General features: G+C 28.3%; 1 protein-coding gene and 1 pseudogene across 1 annotated transcript; both read right to left on the bottom strand.

The window, feature by feature from the left end:
- Positions 1-1,167: 1,167 nt before the first annotated feature.
- On the bottom strand, positions 1,168-12,543 carry LOC137817895 (uncharacterized; annotated as a pseudogene).
- A 1,263-nt stretch (positions 12,544-13,806) lies between these two features.
- LOC137817896 (uncharacterized) lies at positions 13,807-16,423 on the bottom strand. Its single transcript, XM_068621121.1, has 11 exons — positions 16,265-16,423; positions 15,990-16,170; positions 15,739-15,835; positions 15,545-15,666; positions 15,458-15,462; positions 14,991-15,097; positions 14,632-14,752; positions 14,368-14,547; positions 14,189-14,266; positions 13,949-14,113; positions 13,807-13,848 (listed from the first exon to the last, which is right to left on the bottom strand). Exons 1-11 carry the CDS (start codon positions 16,421-16,423, stop codon positions 13,807-13,809), a joined length of 1,257 nt encoding a protein of 418 aa, XP_068477222.1.
- Between the last annotated feature and the right edge of the window lie 915 nt (positions 16,424-17,338).

Below are 17,338 nucleotides of genomic sequence, written 5' to 3'. Positions count from 1 at the left end.
ACTATAATGTAATTGACATATCTGTAAAGTTTCTAAAGATAAACAATGTTACATAAATTTTTCAGAAAAATATTTTATTATATTATTATATCAGTTATAAATAAAAATTTGTTTAAAGTAACGTAATTACTCTAACAAATTTGTCCAATGATTAAACCAACACATTACACAAAGAAATTAAAACTGTCCAAATAGTAAAAACGCTAAAAATTAATAAAACACATAGTTATTACTAATAAAACAAACTGTTAAAATGTACACAAAAATGATGACAATACCTGTAAAGGTTCTTGAAACAAATAACTCACCTGAAATATTTAAGATAAAAATTTATTATATCAGTTATAAAAAAAATACTGATTAAAATAAGATAATAATAAAAATTTATATATATAATATATAAACGTATTGAAATTTAAGAAATTGTTTTAACTCTAATATTAAGAGTACCTGAAACATTGTGTCCTGTGATGAAACCAAAACATTATACAAAGAAATGTGAAAGAGTAATTCTACAAATCATCAAAATATTGTGTGAATATAAATTAAATAATATGCAGAGAGTAACGAATAGACTGTAAAACTGTCCAAGCAGTGCTAATACTACATCAAATTTCTTCATTAAAATTACTTCCTTTTGAATCAATGTTGATATTTGTCCTTAATATCTTGAATGAGATATGATCATCCAGTACGCAACCCTCAATAGAATTTGACTCCATAAATCAAGAATTTCACATTGCCTTTCAAGAGCCTGAATAAAAGATTAAGTACACAAATAGATACACGAAATTTGTAATAGTAATAATAAATTATGTAAATTAATAATTTAAGTAAACATACCTCATCAAGTGCTTTAGAGATTCATCATTTCTGAACTTTAATTTTACAAAACTGTTACTTCTTATAAGTAATTCCTGTAAAACATTAATTAAATTAACCAACCTTGACAAAGATATGTCAAAATAAAAGATACGTACCATACTTTCAAGATGACCATGAATATTTGTGTCAAACAAAAGCATTGATCAAAACCTATAAGAGATAGTGTATATCAGTTCTTAAATTGTTGTTCATATATTACAAAAAAATATATGATAAATAAAAATATATTTCAAATAATTAAAGAAATTTCATACCTCATATGTAACGTTGTAAGTTAATACTTCAAACATTTTCGAATATTTCTTTGTAAACCACGTTAGTAGTGAAATTTGTGGGAATACCATTATCATCCAAAATCAATATCTTCAACCCTTTCTTAGATTTTACTCTTGAAAGAGCAACATATAATTGTCCGTGTGTAAAGACTGGATGGGATAGATATAGACCAATTTTATTCAGAGTTTGACCTTGACTTTTATTTATTGTCATGGCAAAACACAAAGATATTGGAAATTGCCTTCTTTGAAACATAAATGGCAAACCTGTTTCCGAAGGATTCAAGTTCATTCTCGGAATAAATATTTGATCACCTATATTTTTCCCAGTAATAACTTTGGCACCAATAACATTTTTCCCCAAGTGAGTTACATGTAATCTTGTTCCATTGCAAAGTCCATTGGCTTGATCAATATTTCTTAGAAGCATTATTGGAACTCCAACTTTTAATTTAACACAGTGATTGGGAATTCCAGAGCATTTGATCTCATTTAAAAATTCAGTTGTAAACCACTCAGCTTGAGCATTTTCTTGTTCTTCACATTCGCAAGGACTGTCTGAACTTAAATAAGTAACTTCAGATCCTGGTATTAATGATAAAATGAATTCATTCACTTGATCCACACATTCTTTTGTTGGACATAATATTGCACCATCATCAAAAGAATCATCAGATGTCACATTGTTTATGTAGGAGGGATAAACAAACTCAATCAACTGCAGTAAAGGTTGTTCAACATCTAAAATTAAATTCTCTTCCGGTATTTCAATCATTCCTTGTCCCAACTCATTTAACTCCATATCTCCATCTCCAATGTGAAGTATCCAATCAGCAAACTCTTTTATTTCTGTTTTACTTTGAATTGATGTATCACTCTTTAATCTCATATCCTCTGTAAGTTTTAAGATTTTGCAATGTTTCCATAAGTTAGAGTAATTTACTGTTGCCTTCACAATGTCATACTTTGATCCATTTTTTACAACAGGTAATATCTGACGAAAGTCTCCTCCCAATACAATTACTTTACCACCAAAAGGTTTAAGAGCATTTTCTTCACTTACAGCTCTCATGACATCCCTTAAAGTTCTATCTAGGGCTTCAAAACATAACCTATTAATCATTGGGGCTTCATCCCATATAATTAATTTCGTTTTGATCAACAATTTGGCCCTAAGACTTCCTTGAGGAATATTGCATGTTGACTCTTCATTTATTACAAAAGGAATGCAAAAGGTAGAATGAGCTGTTTTTCCTTCTGGAAGTAACAAAGAAGCTATACCGCTAGAAGCTACATTTAAAACAATAAACCCTTTTGATCTAAGACCAGTGGACAAAGTTTTTCACATGAAAGTTTTTCCAGTTCCCCCATAACCATATAAGAAAAAAAAACCACCAAGGTCTGACAGGACTGCTGTCATTATATTCTCATAAACTTCCACTTGCTCAGGAGTAAGAGTTTGAAAAAGAGAACAATGCATTTCAGACATTTCTATTTTGTCATAATTCAATTCATCAATAATGAATCTATTTTGATAAATAAAGGAATCAGAATGAATAGGTTCTGGCAGACTTGGAAAATCTTTCAAACACTTACCATTTGAAATGTTTTGAATTTGAGCATCTTCAATTCTAAGACCTAGGAAAGAAATTATATGTCATATAGCAATTATAAAATTATAAATTATAAATTATAAATTTCAAATAAAATAATAAAATTATACCTGGTAGGACAAACTCCTTTCTTTTTTGGTATAAAATATCATCTAATAACAACTTCCATGTTTTGTTCCACACTTCATTTGGTCTACACATAGTATTCATCATTAAAAGGGTAACAAAGAGTCTTCTCAACTGATTTCCTGAAGCAAGGACACTGCACTCTATAATTGCATCAATAAACTCTTTATCATCTGCCAATAGCCCCATTGCATAGCATGCCTCTTTATATGTTTTGTGAATGAAACCATTAACAGTTTTGATATTATCATAGTTACAGCAACCCTTTTGATAATTCAACAATAACCTCAGATAATATAATTCCCCTGACCCTGCAGGAATATATGTTAACCTTCCAATACTAACACCATTTTTTCTTGGCTTCCACTCTCTTCTGTCTGCCATCCAAACAAAATATCTAGGGTATTCACAGTAAGTCAAATTTTTTCCCAGTGGATAAATTTTATTAGCTTCAAACCAAGCTAAAAACATTGTTGTTTTATGTTGATTGAAGTTCAATATTTCATCAATGTCTTCATTGTCTTTAAAAACAATTGGTTGCTCGTACAATAGATGAAAAGTTAATCGTTGAACTGGAGGCCATCTATGATGGATATCAAAGGCAAATATTCTCCACACAGCTTCACATGGAGATATGTATCTACAATCATAATACTATTTAATTTCATCAATAACTGGGGTCTCTGTAGAGTCTTTATCTGCAGTAGTAATTTTCAAATTGGCTTTATCTAGACCCTTGTTCACATATTTAAACAAATACTTGATTGAATTTGATTTGTTGCAATATTCTGTGTTAACATGGGCTTGATACCTCAGTAGTAGCAAAGGGCTATATGGCACAACATTTCTATTGTCCAACTTAATTCCATTTTTAAGAATGAATGTTCCATTATCTTGACGTTTATAACATGCATATCCATCCTCATCAATAGTAGTCAACAGTTTAAATTTCTTTGGGTAAAATTTTGAACATCTACCATTAATCATGCAAGGTGAACTTATTCGACTTACCCCGCAAGGGCCATGTATCATGTAGGTTGTCACTGCCTTTGACAGTTTAGGATATAAAAATGCATTGGGTAATTCTGCAGAAATGACTCCATCAATATCTGTTGGATTTCTTAACTTATTCTCTCCATCCAACCACAGTAGTATGTGGGCATGAGGTAAACCCCTTTTTTGAAATTCCACAGTGTACATACTTGAAAGAATATGAAAAAAAATCTTCAAAATGTAATACATAATAATATAGCAAACAAACTGTTAAATATGGGTTAATGTGGATTACCTGCATTAACTTTGCCAAAATAGTCATTTTTTTGAAGTCAATCATCATTTGATCTAATTTCATCTTGAAAACTGTACAAACAATGTCTGGCCTATCAGCAGCAGTTAATCCTTTTGAGGTAACAAAGTCACGTATTTCTGACCAATTTACGTTGCAGGTAATAGTGATAAATAAATCTGGATATCCAAATGTTTTGCAAATGGCCATAGCATCTTGGCAATTGTTGAACATATATCTCATTCCTCCTGTAAAAGATGAAGGTAAAACTATCCGCTTTCCAATTGCAGAAGAATTTGTTTCTCCTCGATTCATTGCTTCTTGTACGCCTTGCAAAATATCACAACGGATTGTTTTTTGGTTTAGCCTTATAAAAGACAATCTTTGAGCTTCAACCATTGTATATGCATCAACCAAAAATTGTTGAAATAATCGACGTGAATGGACTATATTCCCAAACTCCACATTTCTTTCTTGAATTCTAAATGCAATAAATTCCCTTAATGAAATACGACTTCTCTTACGTTCTCTGCTGTTACTTCCAGAATTCCGTATTGGAATCTGTTCTTGATACCCATCCTCTCCAAAGGGGAATATTAATGGATATTGTAATGGAATAAAGGATGTATGTGTTTCATGGAGTCTATACATTTGTCCTGAATATTTTTTCACTATGATATCTCGCCCTACTTCCATGTTGCTCATATCACCCACAATTAATGCAACTATCTCATCTGTTGTAGGGGTATTGTACACTCTTGGATCTTTGCATCGGTGTCTAAATAACCTCAATGCAAAATCTGAATTTACATCATCATGTAGAAATTATCTTACTCTTCTAAAAGTTTTTGCCAAAACATTGTTGTCATCAATCATCTTGGTAAGATCTTCAATCAAGGATTTGTCAAACTTCACATTTTTCACTTTTGACCTACATGCAATTTTTAAAAATATATCATTAAAAATGATCTTTGAATTAATCCAGTAAATAGAAAGTAAGTAATTAAAGTAACTAAAAATAACACATACCCAAAGTGAGATAATCTATTTGACACTTCATTTTGAGTGTCATATATGTAAAGTTGTGCAAACTTAGGAGATGATCCACTATTGGGGAGCAAGCTTCCAATCCTATGATAGTTTTGTCCATGCAGAATAAATTGAGGAGGGCCAGATCCATCATTTATCGAAGAGTGAATATTCCCTCCAATTGAAGTAAATGAAAACATACTATTGTAACTTCTAATATTTTGTAGATAGTGTTGACTTCGACTATCTTTCCCATTTAATAAATCTAATAGCAATTTAGGAGGTTCTTGTAAGAAAGGGAGTTGTACTTTTCCCTTTTGACAACAAATAGAAAAATCAACCTTAACATAAATCTTAGATTTCTGAGATCTTTCTTCATACCAAACCTCGTCCAAGCAGTATTCACATTGAATAGTAGGTTGTCCAAATTCAACAGTAGCTATTTTCAGAAAATTAAGAAAGGTGATCTATTACTTTTCTGATATAAATTGATTTAGTTTCATGAAGAAGTGAAGAAGTTATAGTTAAAGATATGCACCTTCATTTTCAGCTTTTGAATATAATTCAGAACTATAAACTTGTCTGGTGTCATCTGAAACAAAAAATAATAAAAGAAAGTGGTTGTTACAAAATTAAAAAAAAAGAATTATAAATTAACAATTTTTAGTACCATTATTTTCTTCATTTTGGATATCTTCGTCAAAATTCAATCTCTGAGTCACTGATTCAATGATTTCAACACTGTGTGTATCAGACTTGTTATGTAAGTTTAGTGTGTTACTAAATACATACCCTAAACTCCCTGCAACTGAATTACCTGGAGAAAATATGTTCCAAAGCAACAATTAATTAGTACTAAAACATGAGTATGATTTTGAAATTTAATTGACAAAAAAGATCAACGAAAAATCATTTACATTGGTTTCCTGAACTAACCTTGAAATTTAGGGGTAGTACAAATTGTTTGTAAACATGACAATGATTGAGAAGTTGCATCCATCACGTTCACATGACTCTTAGGGGTCACTAATTGCAAAACACAATGATTTTGGTTAAAAAAGTGTTTTTCATTAAATGAATTTTCATTCAGTCTATATTTCTACTACCTCTAGCTTGATCACCGTTTTGCAGCTTTACCAAAATGTGCACAAAATCAAAGATTTTTTTTTTCAAAAAATAAAGAAATAAAATTATAATGTGCCATTGCTAGATATTGTAATCAAATATAACGAATCATTGATCGTAAACTAACGATGAGGAAGTTGAGTGAGGGTAATGTCTCCATGAGTAATTGTTTGCATTGATGACATTGCTTTGGTAGTAGAATTCATCATGTTTAAGTGATTTTTAGGAGTAAGCTGATGAGAAGAAAGGAAATTTGAGCCTGTAATTCCAAATGTCTGAGAAGCAAAATCCTGACTTGATTTAAGAGTACTTTGACCTACAACAAAAACTTTCAATGAGTGATCGAATAAGATAAATCAATTAACATCAGTATATAAGAACTTATAAATTATTTTACATTAAACTTAATCTTAGAAAAATGATTTGAAGAACTTTAGCATTTGAGTGTGTTTGAACCATATATATATATATGATAATTATTAATACTTAATGATTTCAGCTGATTTAGAAAAAATATAGTAAAACATAAATTAGTACTATACTTAATAAATCTAAACTGTCTGTATATTTGTAATAATACTATAATTGTAATGAAAACAATTGAATGATCCATTAGAACTAACCATGAAGTTGCACTGTAAGCCCAAATTCTTCATTACTAACTGTACTCATTGACGATAATACTTTTGGAATTGAATGCATGGTGTTGAATTCATTGTCAGGAGTAAGTTTTGCACAGATAGAATCATTTATGCTTGTATTTTGAGAAGTTTGACACAAAAATTTCTTACTTGAGTTCACAATAGTTTGACCTACAAAAAAATAAATTAGGCATAAGATTTGACTTTAGTAATATAATTACAAATTTCATTGAATGAGATATTGCGAGAGTTAAATGAAATAAAATGTCATTGTTATTACCTCTTGTTGGATCAACCTTTTCTCGCTGACCATAAATGAAGTTTCTCCGTTCTACCTTTGCAGATTTGGCAACATCTGATTAATATAAAAAAAATGATTCCACAAAAACAGTATATATAAAAAGTCAAATGTTTATTGATGTAGTATTAGTTTAAACTGTAATGAATAAAATTTATAATACGTTTTCACTAACCTTGAAGCAATTCTACATTACTAACAGTACTCATTGATGACAATACTTTGGTTGATGAATGCATTAATTGATTGTTGGGAGTAAACTTCTCATAAACTGGGATATTTGTTATCATAATTTCTGATGTTGGAGAACCAAGATCTTCACATGAGTTAGGAGTACTTCCACCTACAACAATAAGTCAGAATTGGTGATAAATAAGGTAAAGGGATGACAAATAAAGTAAATTATATTTTAAATCTAAATTTAAATCTAAATATATATAAAAATAAGGTATTTAGGTTTCACTACATGTTGTTTTAACTTTTTTGCTGCGCAGTTCATATAATATATTTCTTCTTTTTCTTCTGTTATATTTTCCATTATCAGCATCGAGAACTAAAATAAAAAAAAATTACAACGAAAATCATATATAAATAGGATAAAGTACTTTGAAAGTAAAGAATATTCTTAAAGTTATACTTACCATTGTTGGAATCAGATATGCATGTTGTGTTTGGATTTTGATTCTCTGGAGAATAAAACCCATGTAAAATAATAAGCTGTTAAAAACTATAACATACAATCTATTTTTTATATATTTTTACCATAAATTGTGTTGAGAGTTGATTCACTCTTACATCATAAGTGATTATTAACTTCTTTTATGAACCTAATTTTTAAATATATATAATAAAAAATTAGATACCAGAAAAATTAAGTTCATAGAATTATGAGTTAAGTGTATTGCATTTGGATTAACTTGTTTCAAAATAAAAATACATGGATAAATTTTGACATTTAGTATTATTAATGATAAAAAAAAGGTAATTATGTTGACTACCTGTTGTTTTGACATTCTCTCTTCGCAATTCATACAATATATTTTTTCTTTTTCTTCTGGCATATTTTCCATTATCAGCTGCGAGCACTAAAAAAAAAATTACAGTGAAAATGATAAATAAATAACATAGAGTACTTTGAAGTAAACAATATACTTAAACTTATGCTTACCATTGCGGGATTCAGATATGCATGTTGTGTTTGGATTTTGATTCTTTGGAAAATAAAAATCATTTAAAAAAATAGGTCAAATCATAAACAAACAATAAATCTATTAAGAACTATAACATACCATTTATTTTTATATATATTTTTACCATAAATTGGCGTGGCAGTTGATTATATATAGATCATAATAGACTATGAAATTGTTTTCTGAAAATAATTTTGAAATATATATCTATATCTATATGTATGTATATATGACACTTAAAAAATATAAATATACATTGTAGTTGCTATACCTGATGCATTAGAATTTGTTTGAGAAAGGCTAACAATGCTATTTCTTCTATTAATATTTTGCTTCAGTTTCTCCATAACTATTGAAAGTTGAATGACTGAACTTCAGGGAGTATTGTAGTAAGAACAAATATTTTCAGCCATAAAAGTATGTACTGTTTTCAGGAGTAAGTATGTAAAATATATTGTTCACAGTAGCTTTGTTTTGGCTGTTTGTTTTGGCGCCAATTTTGACGGTATATGGTCACGCACGGGACTCCCTTTTATGTTATTACTTTGACATAATAAATTTATTAATTAAATATTAAAATATTGAAAAAAAATGTGTAATATTTTTTATATAATAATCATATCTATTTATATAATTATATAATAATTATATTTAATACTTAAAAATGTTAAACCAAAAATTTACCTTTCAAAAGGGATAACACTTGCACAATTTTTCTATATTTTGCATAATAAACAATCAAACTTCGAAATGTAAGAACAATAAAAAATTTAAAAATTTAGGTAGTATCAATGTTCGATGAAGAAAGGTCATGCAATGCATGTGTAGAAGTTGTTGTGAAAAAGGGGAACTTAACTTTTAAGATATGAAAACAAATTCTTATTCCAGTGCAAAAGAACAACGTTCTACTTTAAGCATTCTCATTAATGAATTGTTGGTTGACTTTTGAAAAAGGAAACCTGCAGGGAATAAATTTATCAGATTGTATATATAATAATATATATAGTAAATAATAAATATAGTAATATATCTGGACGGACATTATCTAGGAACAATCATCTCTTAAAACACAAAAGAACGAAGCAACCTCCAAAAACAGAAACATAAAGTACATCAATATACCCTGATCTGACAACCCTATTAAACAAAAAAAAGGAACTTTGGCTAACTTTCTTTTGCACCATTCTAGAACAGCTTTTTTGTTTAACAAAAAAAAGGAATCCTTCCATTGGATATATCTGAAATAATACACAGCATGCAAGAACATGTAGTATATGTATACCGCTAAAAAAAAGTGACTAAAACAGATATTCTCATTTTGTATTTACTAATTTCACTAAAACAGAACTTAAAATAATTATTATAAGCACATTTTTTTTATGAAATGTATATACCTTAAATCTGTGAACTTAAAACATTTATAAATGGAAACTTTAATCAATATTTAGGGTTAGGATGAAAAAAGATCCAAACTTTAATTACCTTTTCCATTCCATGGATACCTCTACAGTGCCTATTTTTACCAAGTTCTATACTGGGAAATCAAAGAAGAAGAGAAAGAGTTGTTATGTCTTAAATGCATGCACCTTTAATTAATATTTATGGTCGGAATGAAAAAAATCCAAGCTTTAATTACCTTTTCCGTTCTACAGCGTTTCAGTTGTATCTCCCAGAACCAAGCAGAAACATAGTACACCATGGAGAGCAGATATGGTATCTGATATCTAATATAATGAACAAAAAGAAGATGTTGAGACAAAGGTTGTTTCTAAAATGTAAAAAATAGATATCAGTTGGCTTATGAATGTCGAAGAAGATGAAGATGATAAGGGACAAATGAGTTTGAACTAATATTAGGAGAACCAACTTTATGTGCTTTTCCAGAAACTTCTTCAGTCATTTTGTTAATGATTTACACTGAAAATTGTGTTATTAAGTTATTTTGAATCTGCACTAATATTATATTTATTTTAATTTGTTTTTATTTTTAATTTTTAATTTAACTTCGAAATTTGTAGTCAGTGTGGAACTAATGATTACTTGAAAGTTCTCGAATTCTTAAATAATACTTTATACAACTTTTTTTTTTAATTTTAAAATAAGATATATTTCCTTTCTTCGGATTTTTTTATTTTTCTTAATAATATTTTTATGCTATTTAACATTTTAACTGTTTTTTATTGAACTTTAACATTATAATAAGTCTGGTTAAATATAAAAATTGTGAAAGTGAGGAATATATAAATATAGAAATATAGAAATAGTGAAATTCAGAAGTTTAAATTTAATTAAATTAAATTAAATATAATACACAAAAAATTAACATTAAAATTACATAATTTTACAATGACTTGTAAATTACAATACATTACAATTTAAACTAATTTAAATTAAATAAAACGATTTCTTATACTATGTTCCCATAAGATATATATACATAAAAAATAAAGTATTAAAGACCAACTTCTTTCGTTAAGTTGAACCTGAAAAAAAATACTCCAAAATAATTATTGCAAGTAAAAGTATAATTCATTACATTATATCAAATCAAGTCCTTGTAAATAAAAAAATGTGTGTTTCTTCCAATAGAAACAGATTGTAGGAAAATTCATATTGAACTATGAAGTCACCTCCAGAAATAAATAAGAAATATTTTGAAAATGAAATAGTATTCATAAAATTTTTTAAAAATTAGAAAAATAATACAGAAAAACAAACAAATGTACATCAAAAGGTTTCGAGTTAAAAAAAATAGTTAATATAGCAATAACTAATAAACTAATAATTAATAATAAAAAATATAAACATAAACATTGTATAGAAAATCCAATTAATATGCATGCATTCCAAAATCTAAAACAGGCTTATGATTTTTTTAATATACTGGCAATTCTTATAGCATTGAGCATATTTAGAAATGCCAACGCATTATTAATATGTCAGATAAGAAATGAAAAATTAAAAGCATATATATACATATTGAAAAGAAAGAAACACTAAACAATAAATACAAAGAAATAAGATGAGCTAATTAAACAGAACCACAATGAAATAAAAATAAAGAGTAAACAAAATAAACTGTTCTTGTTTCCTCAAAGTGGAAACTGGATACTTCCCAACAAAAAGAAGCAATACTTGCAAAAATAAATTAACTTAAACAAACTAATATAGTTCAAAACAATAACTGATTATCCTAAGCACTAAGTCTTTTGTAGTGACACGTCTTCAGTAGTAGAACCCTGATATCAGAAGAGGGCTTCTTGTTACATTCAAATATAATTTTGTCATCTTCACGAATAGAATGATGACGACAAAATTGTTTCCACCCGCTACAGAGTGTAACGCTTCTGGAAGGAAACCTGGACTTGAAAATGGTGCATTCAACAACTTGTAGCCATCCATGTAGATTAACCTTCTTGAACTTCCCTCTACGAATATATTCAGAAAAAGGATAAGGCAGATCCTTAAACAATAACGAAAATATTAGTTAATAATTAGTTAATAAAAGAAATAGAATATATTAATATCCATTTAAAAAGAAATGATGGTAAACTTACCGCATATCCTTCAAAGACCTGTTTTGAACTCAACTTTAAGCCAAAATGTATAAATGGGCCATTGTTGAGCGGCAACCTCCCTTCAACTTCCTTCAGAAATTTTGTCAAAATTATTTCACATAACTCCCCTATAAAAACAGTTATATGGAAGGAGTTATTACCCACGTAACGAAACAATATATTGTGGTCACCTTTAAACCCATAAAAATCACTCAGACGGGACCATCCATACACAATTTGGGGACAAAGTATATCTTTGTTATAATATACTATATGAATATTGCCTTGACTGTCGCTGAGGGTCCATTCCTCCTCCAGTTCATTTTCAAACTCGATGGCGAATGCACGATCCACGTGTCCATTCTATCCATTTTAAAACCATAAAAATACTCAAAGAACTGAAAAAACTATGAAAAGTAAGGAATTTCAGAACCAAAAACATACCTCCCCACGAATGTTAACTGTTGTAAATAAACCTTTCCCACAAAGTTTTACGATCTCTTCAGGAATGACAGCCATGACAATGAGAAAAAGAAAGATGAAGATAATGGAAGTAGGGAAGAAGTATAAAAGACTAATAACAATAGGTTTGTGAGTAATAGAAAGCCCTACGTTACTTATATATAGCAATCATACCTTTTTAGTCACAAATCTACGCTAAATTTCCTCTGAAGCAACATGTCTTTTCAGTTACTAAATTAAATAATTAAAAAAATAATTAAAATCCAATAATGATAGTAAAATAAATTAAGAAAAAATATTCATAATTAATAATGAAATAATATTAAAGTAAAGAAAAATAAATATGAAAAGACAAAACTTTAAAAAGCAATTAAATAAATATAATATAAAATATATTAAACATATTAAATAACATATTATATATGTTATATATTATTATTAATATATCATATTATATATATATATATATATTTAAATTAAATACTTAAACCCTAACGTCTAACATTAAATAACATACCTGTAATTAAAATTTAAAATTGAAAATATAATTTCATATTGAATTTAAAATATAATATTTTTAACTTCTGTAATTATTACTTCTATCCATAATTTTTAATAAATTAGTCTTGGAAGATGAAATGAATACTTTGAAAAAAGTGTAAAAGATATAGAAGAGACAGTTTATGCAAAAATAAAAATTAAAAAATGAAGTGACGCATTAATTTCTCTGACACGTAGTTAATGTTATCCTCTATATCCATTTGAATCCTTAGAGGTTGAGTGTAAGGGCAATTGTTTTTTAAAAAAAATCTTTCTCGTAAGGACAAACATATCATTACACAAAGATTTATTTTTTATCACATACTAAGATATTATGTATAAAAAATGAATTGACGAAAAAATAATAACTCTAATAAAGGAAAACAATACTTGTAATAAAGGAAAAAATTCCATGGGAAAGGAAAACAATATTTCAATAACCTTCACAAAAAAACACAAATTATAATTATTAAAATATTATATAATTCTATATAAATTTATGAATTAAAGAAAAAGTAAAAGTTGAGGCACTTACCATTACGATTCTGATATTTAATGAAAGAACCATTGTTACAAAATAGAGTTACAAAAAGTATGCAATAATATGAATTACACAAAACCAAACTCATTAAATAAATTAAAATGTAGACATAACATTGAAAAAAAAAACAAAAATATAACAACTTCAAAATGAACTATAAAATCAGTACGTACCTCAAAGATAATGTCAACATATGAAACTAACAATATTACATAAAGAGATTTAAAAATAGAATTGTACTAATACATCATAACATGTTCTACATAGAAATTAAAGAAAGCCTACAATACATGAAAATAGATCATTCAAGTTACAAAACGTTAGAGAAATAGTATGAAATTATAGTACTCCCTTTTCGATCTTGATATTTTTCCTTAATACCTTAAGCGGAATATCATCATCAGGTGTGTGAGCAGGTGAAGCAAAATCTCTTGTAACTCGTGGAGCAACAAATTCAGTAGCAGTACCTAACACACTATCACTGCCTAAATCAATAGTTTTAGATTGCAATTCAGCAGCTTCAGTGGAGAATTTATTAAATAATTCCTGCGATGATAGCAAAACATATTAGTAAGAGTAAATTATTCACTTTTTTAAGTTAATACTTTAAATGATAATTACCCGAGAAAGTGGTACAGAAGACTCATCCTGTTGGACATCTTTAATAGTACACAGTCTTTTCTTCTGAGAATGAAATTCCTTCACAAAATGATAAGTAAATTAAATTAAGCAAAAACAGTATAAATAACCAATTTAAGGGTAAAATGTAAGTAAGAATACACTCAAATTAGGAAACATACCACATTTTCTACACGACCTTCACAAAACCTTTGTATAGTACTATCATCAATACAAACTTTTTTGACACGAAATGATTGATCAAACCTAAGAGATTGATCTTTAACACAACCAACTTTAAACAACACAGCTTTGTCAATCAAAAGATCAAAGTTTTTTGGTAGTACACCAGAATCATCGTTCTAAATATTAAAAAAAAATATCAATTAATATAATAACCTTTTCTTATATGCATAAATAAACAAATGCATGGTTCCATAATTTACCTTATCATGACTTTCAAATAATTCGGCGCAAGATTTATTGATCAGTGTAGTGGCATCCCTGTCAAATAGAACGAAAGTCGTAGAATCCGTTTCATCAATCACTCGCAGCTTCAGCTTATACCTGAAATATAAAATACATAAAGGTTTACAAATTATATCTATAATTTAACGAAAATAATTAATAGTTAATTATTAACAAATTATTAATTAAAATAAGTAAAAATAATTAATATAATAATATAATAAGTAATAAGTATTAAGAAATATGTAATATGTAATTAAAAATAAATTCATGCAAGTACAAACACTACCTTTGTTGGACTTTGATAACATGTTTGTTACATTTCTCACAAAAAAACATTTTGGAATCAGGGTAAACAGCTTTACCGCATAAGCAAGCTGTGTACCACCAATCGTCATCAGCCACAATATGTTTTATTGTAGCTAAGATAACAAAAGTGCTTTCCTGTAAAAAGAAAAAAAATGATCTTCAAATATTAATAATCGATTTCAATAAACTGTTAAAAAACATTAGTAATACCTATTTGCAATTTTTCAGGCCTTGAATAGTATTTCTATGAATGAAGGTGATGAATTCATCCTCAACATTCTGTTTTCCAGAGTGACACAATTGACTGAGTCCCTGTGTAGGAGAATCCGTACTTTCAATCATCCTACAGATGTAAAAGTTGTAGTTAGAAAGGTTGATACATTTTAATTATCGAAAAATAATATATTAAACTAACCTTTTCTTGAGTTCGGTTGCATCTTTGGACTTATCATTATATATTATTTTCGTACATTCCAAGCAATTTTGTATAAAAACCTTGTCTACATTAAAATTAAAATATAATGTAAATAAAATAATAAAATAAAAAATATAAATAAGTTAGAAATTCAACACTTGACATACCCTGGAAAATTTTGACTTTAGCAAAATGCACACTGATGACAATATTTTCCAGCTTTCCAGATGACAGAAATGCATTGAGCTCATCAACATAGTTACCAAATAAAGTACACTCAATGCGGTAGCTGTTGTAAATTAAAATTACAATTGTAAGAACAAATATTTTGGATTAGTTATGGTACAAAATATTAGCTTACCCATCAGCTTCAATAGAAATGGCATTTAACTTAGTTGGTGACCCTGATCTATTAAGCTCTCTTTCAGTTCCCACACCAGTTAATATTCCAATAACATCTGTAAAAACATATTCATTTAAAAACAAGTTCAAAGAAATTTGTTGAAGTAAAAGAATATTACTAACCGACTAAGTAGTCCGTATCAAATCCAGGCGCCTTTAACACAGAAATTGGTGTGTAATGAGGTTTTGGACATGAGACCAGATCATTACCAATAGAGGTTACTTTGGTTCCAAACTGAAAATTGATTTTGTATTGGTGACAGGTAGTGCGATAAGATCCTGAATTAGTAGACACACTAAAGAAATTGAAGGAATAAACTTTATCCTCAAAAATATCATTTTGAAATTTATAAATTAGAGTTCTTCTAACGGAAACATGAATTCTATCACCCTGAAAGATAGCAACAAACATTAAGCATGATTAATAAAAATGACATTAAACTGTAATAAAAAAAAATATGAAAGAAAATGATAAAGTATTTTACATCTTTGTCTTGTATGACCATTTCCATGGAGAATGGAAACTTTGTTTTCTTGAAATCAGAAACAAACCACAAACGTATAACCCTTGCTATCAGGATCCAATTTTCACTTTGTGGATTAACATCTTTCACAGAATTTGTATTTTGTCTTGACACAGACATTGTAAGGGTGACCTTTGAGTAAAAGGAAAATGTAGAATGCAATGGTCAATGTGAAACACAAAACATACCGATATACGTATCTATATATACTGAGGAGGTGGTAAGGAATTATTTTCAAAAATATCAAAAAAACAAATTTACAATTTCAATGAATGACAAAAACAAAGTTAAGCATGTCAGGTTTCATACATAAGAGATTAAGCCTATAAAAAATCGAAACTGTAAAAAGGGCAAACATTTCAACTTCAAGGATTGCGATTAATGAAATTGTGGTTTGAATTTGAAAAGTAAGGTTGAAAGTACACAATTTTTAAATTGCTAGCATGATCAGAAAACCCTACTTTGCAAAGAAATGGAATTTTAGGTACGTTTTCAAAGGAGATTTGAAAAAGAGGATTTTTGTTTAGCACAAAAAAAACCCTTAGTTTGAAATTTCTGAAATAATACACAGATAGACAGAAAGTGGAAACCCTAACAGAGAAATCTTACCAATTTCATATAACCATAGACTCTTGCTTTTGCATGCGGACGAAAGAAGGAAAAAATCTTTCCTTGGTGCTTGATATACTGGGGAATCAATTTGAAAACATGAAAATCAAGAAACAAACCTATAAAAGTAGCGCTGCCGTTGACAGATTACTGAAACCGTAAACAACTGAAAGAGGAGAAAAAGTGAGATAATGACTTAACATAATCAGGTAATAAAAACAAAAGAACCAAATCAGGAAAATGAAAACTTTTTAATACTTACTTAGCAAAACAGGAAAATGAAGATACAAACCTCTGAAAGTAGCTGTGGGGTTGACAAATTCATGAAAAAGGAAAGGAAATCAAAGAAGAGAAAAGGTTGGATCAAAGAGCACAGAACAACATTAATGACTTAAGCCAAGAAGGTAATAGAAACAAAAAAATCAA

Source organism: Phaseolus vulgaris, chromosome 10 (assembly GCF_051622355.1).
Source record: "Phaseolus vulgaris cultivar YP4 chromosome 10, ASM5162235v1, whole genome shotgun sequence".
In the NCBI taxonomy this organism is placed as follows: Eukaryota; Viridiplantae; Streptophyta; class Magnoliopsida; order Fabales; family Fabaceae; genus Phaseolus; species Phaseolus vulgaris.
The sequence above is the reverse complement of the archived record's forward strand: the minus strand, read 5'-3'. Positions and strand labels throughout refer to the sequence as shown.

Coding starts and splice junctions, on each gene's coding strand:
- LOC137817896 (XM_068621121.1), bottom strand. CDS start 16,423: ATGTCTGTGTCAAGACAAAATACAAATTCTGTGAAAGATGTTAATCCA. Junction 15,836..15,989: donor AACCAAAGTAACCTCTATTG/GTAATGATCTGG, acceptor ATGTTTTTACAG/ATGTTATTGGAATATTAACT. Junction 13,849..13,948: donor ATGATGATATTCCGCTTAAG/GTATTAAGGAAA, acceptor CATGTATTGTAG/GCTTTCTTTAATTTCTATGT.